This window comes from Macrobrachium nipponense, chromosome 29 (genome assembly GCF_015104395.2).
Source record: "Macrobrachium nipponense isolate FS-2020 chromosome 29, ASM1510439v2, whole genome shotgun sequence".
NCBI lineage: Eukaryota > Metazoa > Arthropoda > Malacostraca > Decapoda > Palaemonidae > Macrobrachium > Macrobrachium nipponense.
The window spans coordinates 47,635,218-47,662,530 of NC_061092.1; the positions used below are offsets into that span (position 1 = coordinate 47,635,218).

General features: G+C 40.0%; 1 protein-coding gene across 8 annotated transcripts in view; it reads left to right on the forward strand.

Moving 5' to 3' along the window:
- The window catches only part of LOC135206265 (progestin and adipoQ receptor family member 3-like), a 169,239-nt gene that overhangs the window by 35,977 nt on the left and 105,949 nt on the right, over positions 1–27,313 (forward strand). For all 8 annotated transcript variants that reach the window (XR_010312715.1, XR_010312714.1, XR_010312716.1 and 5 more), the window contains exons 3-5: positions 9,307–9,469; positions 16,101–16,253; positions 25,449–25,528. Coding sequence is in view for 5 of the 8 variants with exons in the window: in XM_064237681.1 (XP_064093751.1) it covers positions 9,307–9,469; positions 16,101–16,253; positions 25,449–25,528 (396 nt within the window). In the remaining 3 variants the exon portion in view is untranslated. The remainder of the gene's footprint in view (positions 1–9,306; positions 9,470–16,100; positions 16,254–25,448; positions 25,529–27,313) is intronic.

Genomic DNA, 27,313 nt, shown 5'->3' on the forward strand with positions numbered 1-27,313 from the left:
AATATTATTAGAATTAAGTTTAATTTAAGCATATTTCTATTTTGTATCATTGTGTATATGTATCCTTATTAGCAATTATATTCTTATTTTATTTTACCTTTTATTTGAGACCTCTTTTTATTTTGTTTACAATCTTGTGCTATTTCTCTGGTACGATTTTCGCGCAGCGACACGAGCTGAGCCCAGAAAGGGATTTTGACGTAAGGAAAAATCTATTTCTGGGCGATTGGCTCGTGTCGCCAGCGAAATCCCGCCCTACCCATCCCATCGCCCAAGATTGTCTGCTAACTTCAGGATGGCCACCAGAGGCGCAGCAGTCGGCAGCATGGGATGGAGTAGTAGTAGTTGCTGCCCACTCTGTGGGTCGGCTCTCCTCTTGTGGGGATTTTGTAGTGGGAGATTTCTATTGGCATTCGGCTCGTGGTAGTGGTCTCACTCGCCATAGTGTTCATACCGACACCCTCTTGGAGGGTGAGCGAGTCAGTTGTACTGACCTTTTTCTTTATTTATTTATTCTCTGGTATGTGTTAGTACATTTACCCTAGAAATAATAGATTTAAAAAAGGATATTTCGCTGGCGACACGAGCCAATCGCCCAGAATAGATTTTCCTTACGTCAAAATCCCTTTTTTTTGAACATACTCACCTGGTAGTTATATATAAATTAAATTCCACCACCTCCTCCCCTCTAGAAACTATGGGCATGGAAGATCTGAGGAATAGTTGGTATGGTGACTACCCAATCGGCGATTGCCGCGAGTTTTGAAATTCTGCCGTGACGTCAGGGACGTAAGCTACATATATAACTACCAGGTGAGTATGTTCAAAAATTTATTTTATCATGAAAATAACATTTTCCCTGTTTTTTGAATTGCTATTCATATTGAGTAACTATCTCTTACCCTCCTCCAAGGGTGCCAATCAGCTAAGTATATATCTGCCAGGTAAGTTGCATGTGTAAAAATGAAATTGTTAAGATACAATAAAGTTTTACACATACTTACCTGGCAGATATATACGTTAATGGCCCACCCATCCTCCCCTCAGGAGATAGGGGGAAGAAAAATTCTGTCAGAAAACGGGAATGATTCCTATTACCGCCACCCAGCGGCGGTAGGGGGTGATCACCTGACCTACCTGTAGCGTGTGCCGCGAGTTTTGAATTCTGTCGGACGTCGGAGACATAAGCTAAGTATATATCTGCCAGGTAAGTATGTGTAAAACTTTATTGTATCTTAACAATTTCATTTTTCAAGATTTAAGAGTTCATTATTGGCTCCTTTTTGTGTCATTGCCTGAAGTTTAGTATGCAACCATCAGAAATGAAAAAAAATATCATTATCATATATAAATAATGCGATATATGAAAGCGCGAAAACAAAATTTCATATATAATTTTATTCAAATCGTGCTGTGAGCAAAACGGTTAAAGGTAACGAGTTAATTTTTTGTTGTTGTATTGTACACTAAATTGCGATCATTTTTGTATATAACACATTGTAAAACGATCAAAGCAACACAGAGAAAATATTATCATAAAATGATGCATGAATTCGTAACACACGAACGGAAATTTTTTTTTTTTTTTAAATTCACCATAAATCTAAATATTGTTGGAGAGACTTCCAATTTGTTTCAAAATGAAGATAAATGATTGAATACTATTACTATACTGTAAGAGTTTTAACTTACAATTGCAGTTTTCGACCATTTTGGACGAGAATTAATTTTTGTTGTATTCTAAATGAAATTGCGCACATTTTCATATATAAAACTCTATGAAACGCCTAATATGAAACAGAGCAAATATTACAAGAATGCGACGTACGCATTTCGGAGATTTGCGGCGGAGAATCCGCACGCCGAGGGAAGGAAAGTTTTTTGTAAAATTCACCATAAATCTAAATATTGTGCTAAAGATTTTGAATTTGTTTCAAAATGAAGATAAATGACTGAATATTACTAGACTGTAAGAGTTTTAGCTTACAATTGCATTTTTCTACCATTTCGGTAGACTCCAAGTTGACCGAACGTGGTTTTTTTTCTATTTATCGTGATTTATATCCAAATATTTCGAAAATGAGAAAAGCTACAACATTCAATTATTTATTGTTGTATTCTAAATTAAATTGCGCACACTTTCATATATAAAACTTTATGTAACGGCTAATTTAAAAATGGTGCAAACATTACGACAATCGCTTGTATGATTTTTTCGGAAGAGTTACCTCGCGGACATAAGGAAATTTTTTTTTTTTTTTTTATAAATTCACCATAAATCGAAATATTGTACTAGAGACTTCCAATTTGTTGCAAAATGAAGGTAAATGATTGAATATTACTAGAATATAAGAGTTTTAGCTAACAATTGTGTTTTCATACAATCAACTTACCTGTCAGATATATACTTAGCTAAGACTCCGTCGTCCCCGACAGAAATTCAAATTTCGCGCCACTCGCTACAGGTAGGTCAGGTGATCTACCGGCCTGCCCTGGGTGGCAGGACTAGGAACCATTCCCGTTTTCTATCATATTTTCTCTGTCGCCGGTGGTATCAACATTGTTGTTACTACTCCCTGACTGGAATTCGCTTTTCAAAGCAATTGATCAACTTTATTGGACTTTTTGGTGACGTACCTGGATCGTTGTTTTGGCATTCGCTACCGTGGACTGGATTTGGACTTGCTTTTGATTTTTCTACTAGAATGTCTGATTCAAGTGTTAGTGTGAGAGTGTGTGTGAATGTGGGCTGCAAGGTGAGGATACCGAAGGCTTCGGTTGATCCTCACACTGTATGTCGTAAGTGTAGAGGGTTTGAATGTTCTTTAGCTAACACCTGTCATGAGTGTGAAAGGTTGAATGCTAATGAATGGAAGACTCTAACTTCTTACTTGAAGAAGTTAGAGAGGGATAGATTTAGACGGGCTGCACAAAAGGGTGTAAGTACAAGGCCTATTGAGCCTTTTTCTGAGTCTAACTCTCCTTTAAATAATGAATTTGATTCTCCCTCTGTATCTGAACTCTCACAGGCTTTGCATTCAGATTCGGCTTCTGAAATCGAAGATCTGAAGGCTACTCTTCATAGATGAGGACCAAAATGGCGGCCATGCAAGGTAAGGGAAGTGATAGTGACATGCAAAGTGAAGTGAGTGTTCCCAGTGTTGTGGAGGGGGCGTCTGACCGTCTCTGCGATGCTCCCAGGCCTAGACCTCTTCCAAGCTCACATACCCAGAGGAGAAGGAAAGTCGAAAGCCTTACGGAGGTCGTGGAGAATCCCCACCGGTCAGGCGTCCCTTCAGCAGGCTCTGTTTCGCAACAGACTGCTCAGGACCGCTTCAAGAGGAGCATCCTGCGAGAGTGTTTCTCTTCGTCCGGTTCTCCTTCACCTAAACGAGGTTGGAAGGACTCGGACATGTCTAGGCCACTGAAAAGGGATTGGAAAGAACCCACTTTTGACTCGAGCCCGGAACGCTTCTCGGAGGAAGCCCCCTCAATTATCAAGAAGGCAAAGATGGTCTCGACGTCTCCACAATCTGATTTTGAGGATCGTACACCTTCGAGGTCTCCTGATTCTCCCATTGAAGAGGACGCTGGAGTAGCTTCGAAGAGGATCCTGTTAGCTGTACAAGAACAGTTAGCCTCTTTAGTTGGAGTTCTTTCTAGAGATCCTCCTTGCAGAAAGGACACTAGGCTTCCTATTAAGAAGTCTCGTCTCCTTTCTCCTGCCAGGCGCGAGACTCCAGCCAGAAGTGAGGCCTCTTCCAGGCGCGAGGCACCAGACAGACTAGAAAAGTCTTACAGGTGCGAACAACCTTCTAGGCACGAACAGCCTACCAGGCTTGAGGAACCAGCCAGGCGTGAGAAACTAACTAGGCATGAAGAGCCTTCCAGGCGCGAGACGTCTTCCAGGCGCGAGACGTCTTCCAGGCGCGAAGAGCCTAACAGGCGTGAGGCGCCAGCCAAGCGAGATACGCCAGACAAGGATCCAGCCAGGCGCGAGACGCCAGCCAGGTGTGAAGAGTCAGCCAGGCGCGAGGCGCCAGCCAAGTGCGAGGCTCCAGCCAGGCACGAGGCGCCAGCCAGGCGCGAGGCGCCAACCAGGCGTGAGGCGCCAGCCATGTGCGAGGCGCCAGCCAAGCGCGAGGAGCTAGCCAGACGCGAGACGTCAAACAGGCGCGAGGCGCCAACTAGACTTAAGAGAGAGACTGTTCACTCGCTTAGTCCTTCTCCTAGTAGGAGTTTGTCTCCCACAGAGAGAGAGGTTTGTGAAGATCCTCCCGAATTTAAGGCGGATTCTCCTCCCGGTATGGACAAAGATTCGGAAGACGAGGCTCGTGGTAGAGAGGGTTTCTCGAACTATAAGGTTCTGACAGCCCTTCTTTTGCAAGAGTATGGGGATTCATTGACTCCTGCTGCTCCTCCTCCTCCTCGATCACTATTTTCGAGTTCAATTGTGCCAAAGTCTTCGTCGGTTCTGAAGATGAGACCTACCATCTCGATGAAGAGGGCTCTCCAGTCTCTTAACAACTGGATGTTGACGAAGAAGGAACTTGTCAGAACTACCTTTTGTATGCCCCCGGCGAGACTTTCTGGCAAAAGAGGTAGATGGTACCGAACTGGGGAGAACATGGGCCTTTCTCTACCAGCCTCGGCTGAAGCTGATTTTTCAACCTTAGTTGATGCCTCTCGTAGACACGCATTGAACGCAGCTCTTGTGACTTGGACTATTTCTGAGATAGATCATCTCCTCAAGGGACTCTTCCATATTTTAGAAGTCTTTAATTTCCTGGACTGGTCCCTTGGGGTGATGTCCAAGAAAGCCCATGACTCGGAAGGTCTAGACCCCGAAGTCATGCTTTGTATCTTGTCATGCATTGACAAGGCAGTGCAAGACGGCTCGGGAGAAGTCTCCTCCCTCTTTGGAGCGGGACTCCTTAAGAAGAGGATTATTTTTAGTGCCTTCCTAACCAAGGCTGTTTCCCACTCACAGAGAGCAGCCCTGGTTTTCGCTCCCATGTCGGACTTTTTGTTTCCTTCCCAGTTAGTGAAGGACATTTCTCGCTCACTAACTGAGAGGGCGACACAAGATCTTCTCCTTCAGTCTTCAAGGAAGAAGAGACCGCCAGTTGTGGTTGAGAAGAAAGGACCTAGTACTTCGATTCAGCCCTTTCGAGGAGGCCCTCCCTCCAGAGCTCCCTCAAAAAGGAGAGGCCCTGAGAGGAGAGGTAGACCTGCTTTCCGTCCCTTTAAGAAAAGGAAATGAGACAGCGAGCCTCCAAACACCAGTAGGTACCAGGCTACTCGGATTTGCAAAGGTCTGGACACTCATAAACTCGGACGCCTCTTCGATGTCGATAACCAGGAAGGGATATCTTATCCCCTTCCAGGACAGTCCTCCCCTAACGACTATTCCGCGGGAACTGTCAGCCAGATACAGGGACCCTGTACTGAGGGATACTCTTCGTCTGATGGTGGATTAAATGTGGGACAAAAGAGCGATAGAATTAGTACTGGATCAAAACTCTCCGGGGTTTTACAATCGTCTTTTTCTGGTTACAAAAGCCTCGGGGGGCTGGAGACCAGTACTAGACGTCAGCGCTCTAAACAAGTTTGTTCAGAAGGAGAAGTTCTCTATGGAGACTTCGGCCTCAGTCCTTGCGGCTTTGCGACAAGGAGATTGGATGGTGTCTCTGGATCTCCAGGACGCTTATTTTCACGTCCCGATTCACCCTTCTTCGAAGAAGTACCTCCGTTTCATGACGGGGGGAAGGATCTTTCAGTTCAGGGCCTTGTGTTTCGGCCTGTCCACAGCTCCTCAGGTCTTCACAAGCCTGATGAAGAATGTGGCGAGGTTTCTTCACCTCAAAGGCGTAAATATCTCTCTGTATCTGGACGACTGGCTCATCAGGGCCAGATCAGAGAGACAGTGTTTGGAGGACCTTACTTTGACCCTAAACCTGATAAAGTCGTTGGAACTACTACCGTGAACCTCGAGAAGTCACAAAGGCTGATCCCCAAGGGGGACAGAACTTAGTCTATCTGGGGATTCAGATGGATTCTCGGGGTTTTCGAGTATTTCCTTCGCAAGAGAGACTCGTGAGAGGCTTGGAGAAGTCTCTCTTTCTTCTTAGGGAAAGAACCGTACTTCGGCGAGGGAATGGTTAAGCCTTCTAGGGACCCTTTCCTCGCTCGAACAGTTCTTTCCTCTAGGAAGACTTCATCTTCGTCCTCTTCAGTTCTTCCTAAGGAGATCATGGAATTGGAAGACGGGACTTCTCTCCGACAGTTTTCTCCTTCCAATGGAAATGAAACCACACCTGGAATGGTGGTTGTCCCCTCTGAAAGAGAACAAGGGAATCTCTCTGGAGGTTCCGAACCCAAGCCGAGTGTTGTATTCCGACGCATCGGAGAAGGGTTGGGGAGCAACGCTAGGAGCGAGAGAAGTGTCAGGCACCTGGAAGGCAGCGCAGGTGTCCTGGCACATAAATTGCAAAGAACTTTTAGCAGTACACTTGGCTCTAAAGTTCTTCGAACCGTTTGTGACGAACAGTGTAGTCCAAGTGAACGTAGACAACACTACCGCTCTTTCCTACATTCGGAAACAAGGAGGGACACACTCCTTTTTCCTTTACGAAATAGCAAGAGATCTGCTACTTTGGACCTCCCAGAGGAACATCTCCCTCCCAACAAGATTTGTTCAGGGAACAAGGAACGTCAGGGCAGACAGGCTGAGCAGGAGAAGCCAGGTCCTTCACACGGAGTGGACCCTTCACTTAGAAGTGTGTCAGAGTCTTTGGTCTCTCTGGGGCACTCCTCATGTGGACCTGTTCGCCACATTCCTATCCAAAAGACTGGAAGTCTTTTGCTCAGTGGTGGAAGACCCAAGAGCTCTCGTTGTCGACGCCTTCCTGCTAGATTGGTCTCATGTAGACGTGTACGCTTTTCCCCCTTTCAAGATTCTGGGACAAGTATTGAAAAAGTTCGTAGCGTCCAACGGAACAAGAATGACCCTGATAGCCCCCTTTTGGCCAGCACAGGATTGGTTCACAGAGGTGGTGGAGTGGACAGTAGACTTCCCCAGATCCCTTCCAAGAAGGATGGATCTTCTCTCAGACAGCCACACTTCGAGAGGTATCATCAAAACCTCCTCGCTCTCGCTCTGACTGCCTTTCGACTATCGAAAGACTTGTCAGAGCGAGAGGGTTTTCTCGCAAGGCTGCAAGCGCTATCGCTAGAGCCCGCAGAGCTTCCACTAGACGAGTCTATCAGTCTAAGTGGGAGGTTTTTAGAAGGTGGTGTAAGTCGAAGAAGTTGTCCTCCTCCAGCACCTCTGTAACCGAAATCGCTGATTTCCTTTTGTTCCTGAGAGAGGACTCTCACTTGTCTGTATCTACTATAAAAGGATACAGAAGCATGTTGTCGGCAGTCTTCAGAAATAGAGGCCTAGAGCTTGCTGATAAAAAAGATCTACATGATCTTATAAGATCGTTTGAGACTACAAAGTCTAGAGAACCAGCTCCTCCTAGCTGGAACCTTGATGTGGTTCTTAAGTTCCTTTTGTCTGAGAGATTCGAGCTTCCTCATTTAGCTTCGTTTAGGGATTTAACAAGGAAATGCTTGTTTTTCTTATCACTGGCTACAGCCAAAAGAATTTCTGAGCTTCATGCCCTAGAAGATGAAGTCGGATTCAACAGAGACTCGGCCTTCTGCTCGTTTAGAACACTATTTCTAGCCAAAAACAAAACCCCTCGAATCCCTGGCCCAAGAGATTCGAGGTTAAAGGCTTATCGAGTCTCGTTGGTAGAGAAGCAGAAAGGTCTCTTTGCCCTGTAAGAGTGCTAAAATTCTACTTACACAGGAAGAAACAAATGGGAGGCTCTAGACAAGGTCTTTGGTGCTCGATTAAAGACCCCACAAGAACCATGTCAAAGAATGCACTAGCTTTCTTTGTAAGAAGCGTCATTACAGATGCTCACAAGTTCTGTCCTGACGACTCTTTTCGACTCTTAAGAGTGAAAGCTCATGAGGTAAGAGCAGTGGCGACGTCTCTCGCTTTTCAGAAGAATATGTCGCTGAAGAAAATCCTTGATACGACATATTGGAGGTGCAACTCGGTATTTGCATCTCACTATCTGAAAGACGTTCGCGTGACCTACGAGAAATGTTTTTCTCTGGGTCCATTCGTATCTGTGGATACGATACTGGGTACGGGAGCCAACACCAATCCTTAACTTTGTACATACCTTCTACTAGATATGTTCTAGATTTTCTGCTGACAAAGAGGGCTCGATGCTGCACAGGCGGCCAGTCACTGTTTTTCAGTAAGGAACTCTTGTGATATCTTTTTGGAGGAGTATGGAAAAAAATTTTTTTTTTTGGTAATTTTATATATGTATGCGTATTGTGTTTTCGAGTTATGGTTGTTGTAATGAGTTTGGGGATAACTCAGAACAATCTTTTCTACTAACATGGTGGTTAGGATCAGGTGGTCGGGATTGGTTGTGTGCTCCTTCATAAGGTGTATTGTCATAGAAGTGGTCCAGTACCCATTGACAAAGTCCTTTCAGGCTCTGCCGAGTAAGCGGATCATACCCCATCGGCAGACCCACAAGAACTCTTGGCCATAGATCACATATCTCGCTAAAGTTTCTTGAGGTGATGCAGACTACCGGGCAACAGCCACGAAGTCTACCACCTATCAGGTAGGAACCAAGGTTTTTCTTTTATACCTACAACATATGTTGTTTACCTGTCTATTCCATATTAGCTGTCTCTGACCCTCCACCAAAGGGTGCCAATCAGCTAAGTATATATCTGACAGGTAAGTTGATTGTATGAAAATGATATTGTTATGATACAATAAAGTTTCATACATACTTACCTGGCAGATATATACGATTAATGGCCCACCCAGCCTCCCCGCAGGAGACAGGTGGAAGAGAGAAAATATGATAGAAAACGGGAATGGTTCCTAGTCCTGCCACCCAGGGCAGGCTGGTAGATCACCTGACCTACCTGTAGCGAGTGGCGCGAAATTTGAATTTCTGTCGGGGACGACGGAGTCTTAGCTAAGTATATATCTGCCAGGTAAGTATGTATAAAACTTTATTGTATCATAACAATATCATTTTATCATAAAAATAACATATTTTAATTTTTAATTGAAATTACTTTAAGATAAAAGGTAAAGAATTTCACTAAACTTTTTAGCTTGCAAAGTGGTTTTACAAACTTAAGTAGTATATAGTAGTATTGTGTTTTGATAATAACAGCTTCTCTTCAGTAAAAGTAACATTTTTCTTTCAGTGTCTTATGGTGGACCAATGAAACACTTAATATTTGGTCCCATATCGCAGGATTTCTTGTCTTCCTTGGACTCTTTATATATGATGTTACTGTAATATATCATAAATATCATGGCACGGAAGATGATGCAGTTGTAGCATCCTTTGTCTTGATATGTTTTATGGTAAGTTGCTGGTGTTTCTTACTTGACTTTTTTAATTTTCAATGTATTTTTATAATTTTTCCTTGTTGAGAAGGTTTATGGTTATCTCAGACTTCTTTAGGGTTACCTCTATACAGTAGATACTGTGCTAAAATGTTTTGTATCAAGAGCTATGGCATACAAGACTAAGTTACATAAATTATGTTGAGAGTTTTTCATTAAAAGAGAGTGTTTGAATTTGTAATCAGGAAAATGGATGAAGTTTTTAATTTTGTTAATACAAAGGATGGGTGAATTCCTCATTGTAGTAAAGTGGATTATCAATTAATGGCCTTAATCTGTTCCAAAGTCTATTATTTAACTGATCTGTCCATAAACACAAAAACATTTTCCCATAAGAATTAATAAGAAAAAGATTCGAGGTCCCGAAAAACAATTAATAAAAGCATTTTACATAATCAATTTTAATAAGCATGGCATGTGGAAATCATATAAAAAACATAAACATGTAGATGAAATAAATGAGAAGTTAATACAGGGATAATTGCTTGATCCAAATATTGTCCCCAATATTTGAACCGAGAAATTGAATACATAAGAAAAATGGGGGAAAAATTTATGTTATTCTTCACATATATTAGATATTTGCTATAATAAAGCCCACAAAAAGTTTTTAGTGTAAGTAACATGGAGAAAGAAACTTCTAAGAACTTTCTGAGCTTGCCTTATTTTAATGGTTTTGAAACCATAAAATGATTGTTAAAATCTTTAGGGTCAACCCCTTTTTTCCTATAATAACACACTAAAAGGAATGTTAATAAAAAATGGCCCCAGGGAAAGCAACAACATAATATATAAAATTCCATGTATGGACTTCCCCTCCTTTTATTTTGGGCAATCTAGCAAGGGCTTAGAAGTACGAATCAAACAGCATAAATATTCTGTCAAAACTGGGCAAACATCTAATGCAATATTCATTCATTTATGTGAAAACAACCACTGGATAAATTGGATTGGTAGTTCAGTAATTGCAAGATCAAAAGATGTCTTATCACAAAATCTTTTAGAATTGCCATTATACAACTTACTTCCTATTGTAATTTTAATATTAGTCATGGGCTGTTTCATTTAGACCCTTGTATTTGTAACATGTTGAATGAACTCAAAGATACAATCACAGACATAAATACAAATTAGTTGCCTCATAGATATTATCTTTGTATAGGTATGTTTAATGTTTTGTGAATAAGTTTTTGTTTACCAAAGGTTTGAATGTGGTCAGTTGCCACCCTGTATTATCCTTTAATTTTCTTGTCCCTGTGTCTGAGAGTTGGACTTAATCTTTTTGTAAACCTCTTAAATTGTACCCATGTTTATGTTTGTTTGGAAAGGTTACTAATTCCCCAGGTGTGTTGTGTTCTAGGTACTAATCTCCTTATAATCCGTAGCTGTCACTCATATGACTCTTCCTTGTCCTCTCAGTTTCTCATGTATGTCAGTCAGTCTGCTAAGTAAAGGATGTTGAGTCGAAAGATCTTGCAGCTGGTACAGTGTTTCACTTTCATTTGTGGCTTATACCTTATTTATGCATTTATCATGTTCCAAACTTTTGTGATTCAGTTATACATATATATATATATATATATATATATATATATATATATATATATATATATATATATATATATATATATATATATACATACATACATACATACATACAACACACACACACACACACATACACACACACACACACACACACACATATATATATTTAGTATATATATATATATATATATATAATATATATATAGATATATATATATATATATATATATATTATGTACTATATATACAGGCAGTCCTCAGTTATTGGCAGGGGACTGATAAGCAAAATCCGCCATTAACCGAAACTCAGTGATTTATGGTGCTTATGCCGCCAAGTTTCGGTTAATGGCGTCTCTCTTAAGTATTTTATGGCACCATAACTCTATTATCAGTGCCTTATGGCGCTGATAACCAAAACTGAGCTTTTATGGTGCCATAAATCGCTGATTTTATGGCACTAGACAAGTGCCATAAAACCGGATCGCCATTAACCGAGTCTGCCGATAACCGGGGATTCCCTGGTTATCGGTGGGGATTCCATTCTTGGCTGAATGTGGATGAGCGAAAATCGCCATTAACCAAAACTTTGCGTTTTATGGTGCCAAGTTTTGGTTAATGGTGCCTTTGATAGGTATGTTATGACGCCATAAGTCTATTATTGGTACCTTATGGCGCCGATAACCGAAACTTGTCGCTATAAATCATGAAGTGTGGTCCTAGAGAGTTTTTGGTTTTTGCTTGTGATCCCGCCTCATTATTTATTGGCACCCAACATGGGGCTGCTGGTGTGGCAGCTGCAGGACAGTTGGTGTGGTGGGTTGTGTGATTGGTGAAGGAAAATTAGTATATGTAGAAGGTTTGACTGAAGTGGAGAGGCTGAAGGAGGAGTTGCGGTTGTCGAGGGAAGTTAAGGAAAGATTGGAAGTAGAGAATAAGAGGTTAAGGGTAGAGTGTGAGGAGCTGAAGAGGAAGTTAGAGGGAATGAGAGGAATGCTAAGGAGTGCGAAAGTGGAAATGAAAGAAGTAAAAGGAGCGGAACAGCGGATGGTTGAGAAGCTGGATGAAAAGTTGGGATTAATGATGAGTAATGTGCAAGAGATGAAGGAAATGATGAAAGGGATTTTTTTTGGAGAGGGAGCTGTTGGAGGTAGGTCTCCTGGGTCTTGTGATGGGCCAAGAGTAATTAAGAAAGTGAAGGAATAAGTGGATGAAAGTGTGAGTGAGGAAAGTGATATGGTTGTGGTAAATGAGAAGAAAGAGAAGGTACAGAAGGGTAAGAGGGAGTTGAGAGTAAAGAAAGGGCTAAAGGGAAGAAGATTAGTAAGGATGGTGAGCAAGATAAGATGAGAATAGAGTTGAGAGTAAGGTGCAGGGTGAGAGTGATTTAGACAGTGGTAAGTGGGAATTAGTAAGTAGGAAGAAAATGGGTAAGAAAGGTATGACTAAAAGTATGGATGTGAGCATTGAAGTAGATTTGTTATATTCAGAAGAGGGTAAGAAAGGTCAGAATGGAAGTAGCGAAAGTGAGAGTGAGAGTGAGCAGGAAGTGCGAAAGGTGGTGTATATGAGAGAGGTACCCTGATGTGAGAAGTATGAGGAATGTGGTAGTAGGGACACAGGGGACTTTTTTTTAGAGTATGAGAAGTATTGTGTGGCTAAGTATGGAGGTAACAAGAGAGTTAGGTAACTTCTTGATGGGATTTTTGTTGAGTATGTAAGGGGTAATGATGAGTGTAGGGAATGTGCTGTATGAGAGTGTGAAGCCAGCTTTGTGGAACAGTCAAAGAGGATAAAGAGTAGAGTTAGATATAGGAGAAAGCATGAATGTTGGTGAGTCATTGTCATTGTATGTATGCAGGTTGGAAACATTAGCTAGGAAAAAGTTTGGGGATGAAGGGATAAATGAGTGTAAGGAGTTAGTGCAAAAGTTGTTGGCGACGTACCAGAGAGCGTATACGAGTTTATGAATCTAAAACGTAACGAGAAAATGAGATGGACGAACGAAAGGTTGATGTGGAACGACATTTTAGAAATAGTAGAGGATTATGAGTTAGATAGATGTATGGAATAGAGTAGAAGTGTTAGTGTTAGGACTGAAGTAGCTTAAGGTATACCAGAGTTTAAGAGCTATAGGGAGGCAGTTTTAGAAGGGCAGAGGCAAATGGCAGAGTGAGTGGTTAATAGGAGCGTTAGAGCAAGTAATGTAAGTATAGTTAACCCTAAGAAAGATCAGAGTGCAAGCGTTGGAAGAGTAGGATCAGTTAGTTGTGAACGAGAGCAGCAGTGTTACAGATGTGGAAAGCCAGGACACAAGAAGAATGAATGTCAGTGGGCGTTAGGAGCGTGCTTCGGGTGTGGGCAAATGGGGCATTTAATGAGTGTAAGAAAGCTAGGGATATTAAATGTTACAGGTGTGGACAGGTAGGGCATATAGCAAGTGGATGTCGGGGTACCTGTGTGAATGTGATTTGCATGAAGAATGGGCATTATGTGAGGATGTGCAAGGAACCACGAGCAAAATGTGTCTAATATGGAATGGAAGGTCATGTAGCTAGTGTGTGTAGACAAAAGAGGATGAGTCAGGCTGAGAATTCGGGAAACTAGGTGTTAAGGGGATTCAGTTGGATGGGTCCTCTAGTATGTGACAGTATGTTTGCGAGAATGCAATGAGTGAGTGGTTGAAAGTGAATAAATGTGAGCCGAGCATCAGTGAGCAAATGGGTCTGGGAGATCGGCAGTTAGTGTTGGTTGAGTATGGAAGAAAGCGGAAGAAGGTAAAGAAAGGGAATAAAAGGAAGAAGCATGAACTGCAAGGGTGTTAGTGTTGGAGTGCAAACGGTTGGTAAAATATGTAATACGGATAGTTGTGAGGGAATGAATGATATGTATAGCGTGTGTGGGTTTGAATTAAAAGGGGTGGGTGAGATTTCAGTGGGAAGGGAACCAAGTAATAGGGAAGTAGTTGATAGTATGGATGAAGTTTTGCAAGGGTTTAACAGAGTGGATTGGCAGCAGAAATAAGGTAGATATTAGGACAAGAGTTAGAAGGGGTAAATGAGATAGTGAATGGGATTTTGGAGGACAGTAGCGAGGGAGATAATGTGACTCTGGAAGAAAGTGGTCTGGAAGAAGCGAATGGCGATGCAAATGAGAGAGGGTATGAGGGGCCTCAGACAAGATCCAGGGAGGGCCTGCCTCCAAGCACCCTTGGGTATTGCGAAAGGTTAGTGTGGGGGTTGTGTATAAGGAGACGTCAAATGTAACTGGGGAGGTAATATTTGTTTCATTTGATGTCTTCGAGGGTTGAGAGAGAGAGAGAGAGAGAGAGAGAGAGAGAGAGGATGGTTAACGATTGAATTGCTTGTTGGGGAGTTCTGGGTTATCTGCTGGTGTGGTTGCCGTGTCAGTCAGAGAGTCAGTTCAGGATCAGAGTTCTGGGCAGTGAGTCAGTATATGTAGTCAGTGGAGTCAATATTGAAGGCATTGATGGTCAGTTATATTGTTTTTTCATTGTTGTTGAGTTATTGTTGATATTGTAAGTTTAGAGTTGTGCCTGTGTTGCTGGAGTTGTTGTGCTTGTGTTTTGGAGGGTTGTTAAGCTTGTGAGTTCTGTTGGGTTGTAGATGAGTTGTAGGATTTGTGAGTTGTTAAGTGTTGTTGTTGGTGAGTTGTTGTGGTTCCTTGATGTTGTAGATGGTTGTATTGGCTTGTTGTATTATTGTTTTTTGATGTTGTTAGTGATTGTTTGTTCAGTGGTCTTTTGTTGGGTTTGTTGTTGAATTGTTTAATGGTTGTAGTCCTTGTTGGTTTGTTTGTGTGTTGTGTTACGACGGCCGTATCCAGCGGACAGTGCAGCTCCTCGCCCTGAGTGTGTCAAGTGTGTGATAAGTACAAGTGTGGTTTTAGAGAGTTTTTGGCTTTTGGCTTGTGATCCCACCACACCGGTTATTGGCAGGGGTTCCGTTCCAACGGCTTGATGATAACTGGTAAATGGCGCCAATAACCAGTTAATAGCCTTTCTGTTTGGTATGTATCAGCACCAATACTCTATTATCGGTGCCAGTAACTGGAAATTGGCGCATTTCGGCGCCAGACAAGCCCCATAAAACCAAATTGCCAGTAACTGAGGCCACCGATAACTGGGGACTGCCCGTATACATGAGGTAGAATTTACAGGATCAAAGCCTGTGTATTAGAATTGATATCACATATAATAATTATTGATTATATGTCTACACTTAATCATAATGCAACATCTTACAATAAGCTTGGAACTGAATGTGTCTACTGACGACATCACATAAGGCATCTTTCATACATAACAGTGATAGCTTTCACTCCCCAAGCAGTATGAACTGTTCTAGTGGCCATTTCATAACTTATTATGATGGAATTTATTTGTTTTGCCACCCCACACTCCTTTGCCAGATCATGTGGACACCACTTCTGCATTTTTTACGGTTATCCTTTGAATCTATAGTTTTATCTCTCTTTGCCTTGCTAGCATCTTTTTTTCTTAGGGGCCATTGTGACTTGTGTATTTGCACTAGCATTGCCAAAAAAAGAAAAAAAAAACACACACACACAAAGACACAAAGACACACTTAGATAAACCCACGTGTAGACTGAGCCCTTCCCTTTTTTCAAATGAGAACCGCACACATGTAGTGCATATAATTCCATACATGCTTTAGCTGGTTGCCTTTGTGTGTCTTTAACTGAGCAAAAGTCAGGTAACAAGTCAAATTTCCATAAACAAGTTTCTAGTACTGTATTTATTGCCTGTAGTGATCATTATTACTGAGATCTTACCAATGAAATTGACTTAGAAGAAACCCTTTCTCAACTTGTTTTAAGTTTGTTCCTCTAGTTTAAGTAAAGACCTTTTGAGCCCGAGGCAATGATGAGGATGATGATGAATCTGATTAATTTTTTTTTTTTTATTGTATGAATTACTGAAGTAAAAGAGGCTTAATAGTTACTAAAATGCTTAAAATTATGAAGATTTTCATGCAAATTTTGGGTAATTTTCTTGTTCCAGATGTGTATGTTGTTGTCTTCTCTGTACCATACCTTAAATTGCAATTCGGAAGAATCTTGCATGAAGTGGCTTGCATATGATATCTTTGGGATATCTGCTTCATTTTTGGCAATATTTCTGAGTGGCATTTATTATGCTTTTTGGTGTCCAGAGGTGAGTATGTATTATTGTATGTTTATAGTTTTATTAAAAGAAATCAATAATACCATAATTTGTAAGTAAATTTGAAGGCAGAGAAGTAAGTTTCATGGTATCTTGCTGCAAAGCTTTACACTAGGTTGGCAGTATTTTTTTCTATATAAGTTTAACTATGAAGTCATGCATATTTATTTCTTTAGTTAAGGTCACCAGCGTAGGCTACAAGGTGCAAATTATGACAGCAGGGTGCTAAAAAATAAGTGAACATTGTTCTCATACTATATGTACCCCTATATGTGCTAAGCTGGCATTGTTCATATCCGTGGAATACATTGATATTTTTAATGCATCTGGTCAACAACCATGCTTAAACTATGGTAATTAAATTTCCATCCCATTCTCTTACCATTTTTTGTTACAGTAAATTAATACATATGAACTGTATAATGCATGATATACTTTTCACAGTTGTAGGAAGTAGTAAAATCATATTGTATGTGTCTTACTTAGCTGTGAAAAAATGAAAAGAACATGGTGAAAAATAGTGTCCAATTGAAAAGAAAGCCTCATGTCTCAGTACTAAGTAACATTTGGAGTATTATAATCTGTTACTGGATAATTTGCATAATAATACAACATTTACTGATTGGTATGGGAATTATATTGCATTGTGTATTGATGTGGGCAGCATATGTTTAAGTAACTATTATATATACATACATACATACATATAACATATATAATATATATATATATATATATATATATATATATATATATATATATATATATATATATATATATATATATATATATATATATTTATTTTGGTCCATCACAGTCATCCTATTTCAACTGGGTGTTTTTTATAGTGTGGGGTTCTGGGTTCCATCCTGTCTTCTTAAAAGTCTATTACTTTTCTCATTATGTGGGCTGCTTCTAGGAGCACACTCTTCTGTGTGAGTCCTGGAGCTACTTCTGCATCTATCTTTTCCAGGTTCCTTTTCTGGGATCTTGTGATCGTGCCTAGTAGTATTCCTATGATTATGAGTACAATTTCCACTGGCATACCTTATATCCTCCTTATTTCTATTTTCATGTCTTAATACTTATGATTTTTTCTCCTTCTTTCTCATTTACTCTGGTGTCCCATGGTATTGCGACATTGTTTCTTCTTGATTTTAGCAATCAACATCACATCTGGTCTGTTGGCAAGTATCACCTGATTTGTTCTGATACTATAGTCTCAGAGGATCTTTGCCCGGACATTTTCTATCCCTCAGGTTGGTGTTCCTACCGCTTATTACTGCAAGCTAGCTGGTGTTTCTTGCACAGACTCCAGTGGAGAGCTATTGCTACTGAATCATGCCTCTTTTGTACTGGTTCTGTGCAAGTGCCAGACATTCGCTTGCTATATTTATGGTCTCAATTTTTATTTTGCACTTCCTGCATATGGGTAAGATGTTATTTCCATCTATTGTTCTTTGGACACATCTGGTTCTTAGGGCCTGATCTTGTGCTGCTGTTAGCATTCCTTTTGTTTCCTTCTTGAGATCTCCCATCTGTAGCCATTGCTGCGTTTCAATGCTGGCCAGCTCTAATCTATCTCATGTACTGTCCATTCATTGGTTTGTTGTGCCATTCCTCTGGTCTGGTTTTCATACCCCTGTCTCTCTATATTTCTGAGTCTTTGTCCACTTTTATCAGTCCTTCTTCCCATGCACTCCTTAGCCACTCATCTTCACTGGTATTCAGATATTGCCCCAGTGCTCTATTCTCGATGTTGATGCACTCCTTTATGCTCAATAGCCCTCTCCCTCCTCCCTTTTATGTTATGTATAGTCTGTCTGTATTTGCTCTTGGGTGTAGTACTTTGTGTATTATCATGTGTATCCTAGTTTTCTGGTCTGTGTTGTGGAGTTCAGCCTTCATCCACTCCACTACCCCTGTGCTGTACAGCCAACCTCGCGTATTTGCATTCTCGAGATTTGTGGACTCACCTATTCGCTGATTTTCCCTTGGACCATATTTACCCATTATTCACAGAAAATTCGCCTATTTGCCAGTTTTTCCGACTATAAATATTCACTAATTAGTGTATTTTGATGGTATTTCATGACTAAATATATTCTTGATAAAAAAATTATTTACTAATTTTCATATATTAATATTAATACTGTATTAGTAAGTTTAATAAGATTAAATTATATCATCAAATAATAAAAATAATAATTCTCTCTCACAGAGGTGTATGTTTTTTGTATGCTAAATTAATGATTTACTAATTTTCAAATATTAATATTTATGTAAACAACAATAGTACAGCAATGCCCCGAAAACTTATGTGAGGTTAGGTTCCCGACCCCCCCTCGCATAAGGGGAAGTTTTGCATAAGTTTGGCACAGTCTCTAAAAATACTAATAAATGGTTACTTCTAGAGTTTGAACACTAAATATGACTCTAATCATGCTCAAGTATTGAGCTAACTTTTAAATTAAGTTAAAGTTACTGTAATTTGATTTAAAGTTAGTTTAATACATTACCTTAATAAAGAAATAACTGGTTGACGTAAAAGTAGTTACAGGAACTACTACATACATACATATCCATTTTCGTACATATACTAACGTTAGCCCTAATTCATGGATGCCATTTTCTTTTTCCCTCAGAGTAAAAAAAGTTTTCTTTGGTCACTAGGTAAACTTCACAAGTCTGTTATAACGAAGGTAGGTACAAAGTTCAATGAAATAAAGAAAACGTGTATGTACATACATAATGTTTGCAGAGGGTGAAGGTAAAATTCAATCAACTAAAAATCATGTATACTAGTGTGAGGGCTTACTATGAGAAAGAGAGAGAGAGAAATACTTACATCATGTGAGGTAAAGCTCTGGAACGGTATCATCTTTTAAAGAGTGTGAATGGGAACATCATCTGAAAGTACATTAACTGTATTTGCTGTTATTATGTAACATAGTACATACAGATTGTACCAGTACTTTTCACTAGGTTAAGATAATAATTTTCACAGAACGACAACTCTGTTGTCTCTGATATGTTTTACTAGTTGATCATGAATGTCTTATATAGTGACAAGCACTGTGAATTACGTACTGCCTTTCTACATATTTTCAAAAATATAAATAGCATACACAGAATCTCCATACTGATTTTAGACTTAAAAACATGAAAACGTATATAGTATACTAGTACGTACTTCAAAAATGAAACAAAGTTTTTGAAGGGGTATCATCTTTGAAAAGTGCAGTAACTTTGTGAATGGGTATTTCATCTTGTAAAAGTATGTATATGCACTAACTTTAGGTGCTGTAATTACCTTTGTATCATATTCATTCATGTACAAAAATAAAAATAATACATTTTAATAAAGATTTTATACAGAAAGGCTTTAAAACTTAAAAATTTACATAATGAATTAAACATAAAGGCTTGCAGTGTTTCTGGAGGGTTTGCAAATGTTTGCGCTATTGTGAAGACCTCGCATATGATAATTAGTTAGGTTCAGATGAAAAGTTTGCGCTATTGTGAATTCGTGCAACACGGGGTATTACTGTAATATAAATTCATTAAAGAAAATACTATATAGTGAATTAGTAAGATTTTAGTTTATAAATTAAAAATTTTTGTAAGAATGAAGGAAAGTCCATTTTATCCTGCATCTTTCTTTTTAGATACAGGTACTAAGCTGAGGTCCAGAGCTGTCAATATGTCAAGTAATGTGACAGGAGGGCGAGCTGTTGCCGACTAACGCCTACAACGCTGATCTGGCAGAAGAAATATGACACCAAAAATGCAAAATAATCAATATTTGAATTTTTTTTTTTTTATTGGAAATGCAATAAGAATGCAGTTTACATAATTTTTAATGTACCCAAAGCATTAAAGGTAAGGTTTTCTTAGGATTTTTGAACCCCCATCGTAACCCGGGGACTGCCTGCACTACATACAGTTATATACAAAGTTAATCATATGAGTACCTTCTCTCAATAGTGATCAGAAGATGGTGCTGAATTACGTAATGCAGCTGTGCACTGAACTACGTACGTACTACATACTTGTAAAAATAAAAATAAATTTGTTAAAACCAAATAGTACATTAGTATATGTATTATACTACCTTAAACTGTCATGCTAAATCACTTTGTGTATATTTCAAAGTTTAGTAGTAAATATTACGTAAAGCAGATGGGTACTGTACTCACCAGTGATCAGTGTTGAGTGAAGATACTAATGATAATGAATTAGCTGTGCAGTCGAATGAAAATGACGATAAGACTGCACAGCAAAGCAGAGGAGTTATGTCTCCTCTGGGGGCGTCCCTTCCTCCTCTTCAGGATGCGTTTCAGGGGCTGGAGGGGCCTTCTTCACCATTGAGAAATAACTTGATAGGCAGCTGCTGCATCTGCTTCTTCATGGTGCTCAGAAGGTGTGCGTAGGGGCTCAGTGCCCCATCAATGCTATTGAAGATCTTTAAGGGGGGCTTCCTCCTTGATTTTTGATGAATATTTTTGAAATTTTCAAAATCTGGTTAAATGGCCGTAAGACATGAGCAACACCTCTGTTATCACATGGCAAAAGCATTTTTTCGAAATATTAAAATTAATGGGGTTTTGGCCCCGCCCCTTTCACACTGTGACGTAGGGCTGACGTTTGGCTCCTAATGACTATTGTCATTTTGTCCTTTATCTGCCCAATTTATTAATTATTTTGATTTTTATTTCGCCTAATCTCTTACATCTGGCACCAACAATGGGTGATTCGTTGGTGAATGGTGTTTTGAGCGGGTAGCACCGTAGCATGCCCAGCAGGGAGCCGGAGTCAGTGTGTCCCAGAGTTGCATAAGGGAAGGTATGCTGCTCTTTACTCCGAGCATTTTTTCGCTATTTACCGTGTTTTTTTTCTTGTTTTCTTACATCAAGTAACTCTAAATACAATTTATATACGTTTATGTGTATACTAGAGTGAAAGTGAGACAATATGTCGGAGACATAGGGTGGAAGGTGGACTGTTTTTTTTGTTGATGTGGCAGCGTCGCATTGCCACCACCATTGTTGGCTGGTGTATCCAGCGCTGTCCACCATCACCACCACCACCACCAACAACAACACGAGGCTCTTTTTTGGCTGCTGAGAGCCCCGCCCTCATTGCCTCTATGTCGTCTGGTGCGCAATCATCTGAGGTTTTTTCACCTTCACAGTTACGCTCTCAGTTAATGAAAGTAATAAAGGACGATGAAACGGGAGTATATGATGACAAATTATTACTTGCTTGGTTTCAAACCAAGCAACATAGAGTCAGGTGGTACTTGATCATAGCCTTGCTCGAGCAAATAATACCCCTTTTTAGGGGGGGGACTTGGTGCCGGAAACCAAGCAAAAAAAACACTAAGAACTATTAGAAAGAAGGAAAGGCATTCTGAACTAAGCGCTAGTGAGTATTTAACATTTGTTTGTATCATGGTTTTGCTCATAGATCAGTTTTTTTCCATGAGTGCCAAAAAAAAAACACTTTTGACCTTTACGGCCATTTTTCTCAGTTTTCACTTTTTTGCACTTCAAAACGCTAACTATTTTTTTATTTGTAGGCCAATTTTAAAGTTAAATATACCATTGGAAAGAGGAAAGAAAGGCGAATATTTTGTTGGGGCTAGATTATTTCTTAGGTTGACGAGGAACTCATGATAACCAAATCAACAAAATTTTTTGGGGAAAATTCCCCCTCGCCCCCCATCCAAAAAAAAGCAAAAAATGGAAAAACTGTTCCCAACATTTTTTTTCTACTATGATATACTTTCTGTGTATAAAGCCGCATTGCAATAGCTCTAAAAATGAAGGAAGAGTTACATTTTTAATTTTTTTTATTTTTTCTTATTTTTTCAATAAAAACCAAAATAATCATTCAATCACTCTGAAATTTTTTTGGGAACATCACCTTACTTATATGTATAACATATAATAATTTCATAAAAATCGGAGCATTATTTCTATATAGGCGGACACCCCCCCTTAAGGAATGTTCTAGGCAAGGATCCCATTCCAAAATGGTCTCCTTCGCCTCCTTGAATAACCTAATATAATTGCTCAGGAAGTCCAAGGTAAGGCCCCCCTCCTCATCCCCCTCGTTCCCTGAACCTGCCGAGTGTCTTCGTCGTCGTCGATGACAGAGTCGGTCATTTCTTCCAGATCCTGGTCCGTTAAGGGTTCAGAGTGTGTGTTGATTAGGGTTCCAACTTCATCCTTGGTGATGTCGTTGAATCCTTCTCCTCCAAGGATCTTCACCAATTTGACTGCATTGTCTATGGCAGAATGCTGAAATTCTTGTGGAGAAAATCCCTTATAATCGTTCACACACTCCAGCCACAACGTCCTCCAGCAGGAATTCAGGGTCTCCTTCTTCATATCCCTCAGTGACCTGTTGATGACATTCAGACAGGTAGCAATTGTGAATTTTTGCCAATATCCTTTCTGCGTAAATTCACTGTCGTCATCCATTGCCTTCACTGGGTGATTAGGGAGTTCTGGGTGTACAGTGCCTTAAAGGCATGGATCATGCCCTGATCCATGGGCTGTAGAAGAGAAATGGCGTTCCCAGGGAGGAACTCGATCTGGACTCCCTCATAATAAAGATCAGCAGGGTGGCCACAGGCATTGTCCATAAGCAACAAGACCTTGAACTCCATACACAAGTCGCTGAGGTATTCCTTAACTTGTGGAATAAGCTCTGAAGGAACCATCATTCCGTAAGGACTTTGGTGATCCAGGCCTTGGAGTTATGCATCCAAAGCACCGGCAGCATGTGCATATTTTTATTCTTGAGGGCCCTGGGTTTAGCGGACTTGTAAATTAAACCTGGTTTCAACATGAAGCCAGCCGCATTGCCACACATGATGAGGGTCACCCTCTCCTTGTGTGCCTTGAAACCCAAGGCTCTGGCTTTGTTTTTCATAATGTATGGACGTGACGGCATCCTCTTCCAGAAGAGCCCAGTCTTGTCCATATTGAAGACCTGTAATACATAAAAAGATTAAAATGAATAAAGTATGTAATGCTAATGATGTTTGAAATTGTAAAAAAGAAATAATAATGAATAAAGGAATTCGGTTAAACTATGTAATAAAAGTATAAAATTGTATACGTAAAGTTAAAACCAACTTGTTGTGGACAGTAGCCTTTGTTGCTGATTAGCTTTTTGAAGCGCTCTGGATTTTTTCTGCAGCGTCCATGTCTGCCTATGCAGCTTCGCCATACAACAACACGTTTGAGCTGAAATCTCTGCATGAATCGTTGAAACCACCCCTTGCTAGCCTGAGACCCCTGAAGAGCTGAAGAAGGTCCTGCTTGTGGCTCTTCCTCATCAGAGGCTTCGTCAAAGCCTAAGAAGTCTGCTTCTTGTGCTACGTCTCTGCCTTCAGTCTCACTGCTATTTGAAATTTTTGCATAGAGCTGCCGTGCCTTCTCACAGATGAATACACGACCAAGGGGAACGTTCTTCTTACAGCAGTCGTGTATCCGCAGTGCCAAGACAGACTCCATGCGTACCCCATCCTGGTCTCGTACTGTACTCATTTTCTTTGCGCTACCAAGAAAACTAATACTGACGACCTTTCTTATCTTGACCTTCTTCTGGATGCACCTGAAAATATAAAGAAAATTAATTAATTAATTATCGTTACAGCATATATACGTATACGTATGTGCATTATTTGTACATTATAAGCACTTTCATTGATAAACGATTACATATCTGACCATACTTTCATTGACCGCATAATGACAACCTACGGCTGCAAAGCTGTTGCCTGCTTTGAGCATATCAAGCAGTTCCACCTTCTGCTGGAGGGTCATGACCTTCTTTGCTCATTGCCAGAAGCTTTAGCAGAAGCAGGACATTTAGTTAGGAGCCATGGTATGAATTATCAAAATAACTGGAGAGAATTTAAAAGATGCTGACTGAACGAACTAATGAACGTGAATTAGAGGTCTAGACATGAGATTGTTGCATATAAAGATGCTCTCGCTCGCTCGAGTACTTTGCGCACGCTCAGGCTCTGCTTTGTGCACATGCAGGCTCGCCTCTGCCTGTGTTGATCTTGGGCAAAACATTTACAGTGGTCCCCCCATATTCGCAGGGGATGCGTACCATGCCCGCCCCCTCCCCCTCCCCCTCCCCCGCCTCCCATAAATAGTTAGAATCTGCAAATAGTTGGAACCCCTATAAAAACACTGAAAATGGCCTATTTTGTTTGTTAAAACTCAAGAAAAACCCACTAAAAAATTTTATACTTGTTTTTTTTTTTAAGTTTTATCAGAAAAAGTGCCTTTTATGATAAAGTTGATAAAAAAACCAGGAATTTGTGGATATTTCTCATTGAAATTTTCCGCGAATAATGCGGGGAAATGTTCCTGAGAGAAATCTGCGAATGTGTAAGTCTGCTAATCCAGAGAACACGAATACGGGCTGTCCACTGTATTCAAAAGACAAAAATACACTTTACAGTATGCATTGATTAATTTGTTCCTGTGATTACATTAATGTTACAGCATTGTACCATTATCTGTACAGTAAATACTTTTTTATCATAAATGTGTATTCATTCACAAAATACATATTAACATAAAAATGCGAAAGAAGACTGCCGTGACGTCACCAAACTTACAATCTTGTTTGTACGTACGTACGTATGTACTATCGCACACAATGTAATAAGTAGTAGTTACACTGTCCTACAAACTACCCACATATTTTATATATGCTCTAGTAAACCCATAATAAAACACTTTTTGTACTGTAAATATAATTTCAAAATCATCATACAAAACAAAAAAAATGAAAAAGTTGTACGGTTGTGTAGTACGATGCACAAACCTGTTGAGTCCATTGTTACCAATTTCACATTTTTAATGCTAGCTTTCATTTTCTTGAGGTAATTAGCAAGAAAATTTTCAATCTAGGATCTGGTAGGAAAATTTGCATTTTTTGTTTATGCCACACAGATTCTAGAATTTTGTTTGTCACAAAGTGTGTGTTTGTGAATATTTCTAAAAGCTTCGTGAGCCATTTCTACAATAAGGCTGCTTCCATGTGAAGCAGAACTACTATTTCCTTTCCCTATATATTTAAATGTAGTACAAATCTTTTGATACTTCTTCAGATTTAAATAAATTTTATGATACAATATTTTCTTTACAGTTCTTCATTCATCGCATAATGTACATGTGTTTGGTGTTTGTCCTGTTTGCAGGAGCAATGGTGATGCTTTTGACACCAAAGTATGTATTTTGTTTACAGATTTGTTAAATCCATTATGAATATATATGTTTGACTGATGTGAAAAATTTATGTTTGAAACTTGAAGGCATTAGATTTTAATGATGATATTCAGGTTTAGTAAAGAATAATTTATTTGATAAGTTGGGTTGTGAGATACTACCTAGAAATAGATGATCTGTGAAATGTTTCATAATCTGTGAACTGGTTTAGATGTTGTAATTGCTATAGGTAACTCTTGAAGGCCATCACAAATTCATAGTTGCTGTTCCTAGTCATTGAGAGGAAGCAAGTACGTATATCTAGATTCAAAGGAGACAGATAATTTGGGCCAATCCTGTGCAAGCAAAATAAATTAGTTCAGTGGGTTTGATAAAACTTAATGATAAATGTTTTTATACAAAATGGGAGTTTTATGTATGCAACTTACCATGTGATTACATAGCTATAGTTCCTTATACTGCGACAGCTAGATTTTGAAATTTGTGGTAGCACACTATGTATTGTTTTTGGTTAGGCAACTACCCTGCCACCACCACAGAAGTTTGGAACCAACCCAGTAAACAAAGACAGTTGTTTTCTGCCACTCACAAATGTAACATACCTTCTCAGCAGCGGTGAATTTGAATCTGATAGAATCTTCGCAGTCGATGTCTTTGGTATTTGTTGAAGTACTCTTACCTTTGATAGCCACTTTGGCATTGATTAATTTATATGGGAATCCAGTACGTATTTTGATTGTCTTGCTTTTGTCAAACCTAGGCCAGGCTTTGTTTACACCAGAAGTCGGCATGTCTGATTCGAGTACGTACACAATGCTTAAGGTATTGCAGCAAAGGCTGCAATACGAGGTTAATCAAAGCTTGTTATGACCTGCATTCAGTTTGCGTTAGTTGTAGGGGTCAGAATTGTTCACAGAAATTAACTTGTAATGAATGTGAGAGTTGGGGGGATAGGGTGTGGAGTACTTACATGACTTCTATGAAAAAGCTTGATAGAGATAAAAAGAGAAAAGCAGCCGTTAGAGCTAGCGGTAGACAGCCCTTAGCTAGTCAGGCTGATGCTGATGTGTCTTTTTCTCATTCTCCTTCTGTCATACCCATTCCTTGTCTCAAGATTTATAACCTGATCCTAACCCTGGCTTACTTTCACCTGTGCCCGATCCCGTTGCCAGCCTCTAGTCGCAAATAGACCAGGAAATTTCCTTAGTGTTACAGGCCATAGAATGATTAGGTGCTAATGTCAAAGTTCTCATGGAATGTGTAGGTAAAATCAATTAGTAGAGTGTTTTTGCAAGTGCCAGGGCAGTGGAGGAGGTGGCTGCTTGTCCCACTGATTCTCCTAGGCAAAGTCCCTGTCATACTCCCCTACACCTGGGAGGAGTCATACTGGTAGCTCAAAGGAGGTTGGCAGGATCTGCCCACTGGTAGTTGCCCCCTAAGTCGAGTCTGTTGTTGTATCCCAGGTATTGACAGAGCACCATTGGAAAGGCATCTCTAAGGTAGTGTGTTGTTTTTCCTCGAGTGCGTCTAGCTTATAGGAAGCGTCTCCTAGGGGCCAATTGCTTTATGGATGAATCTCGTGCTTTGAAAAAATGGTTGAGGAAGGTTTCGCTTTCTCCCATGCCTTCCAAGGAGGGTTGTGATCTCCCTACTGAGCAACACCCATCGTATAGTTTCTGGGACAGTCCCAAATATTTTTCCCAGAAAGTTCCTGTTAGGGAAGTACAGTGTGCACCAGAAAAGCCTCCTTCATCCAGGAGACATTCTTTCTCTAGAAAATCTTTG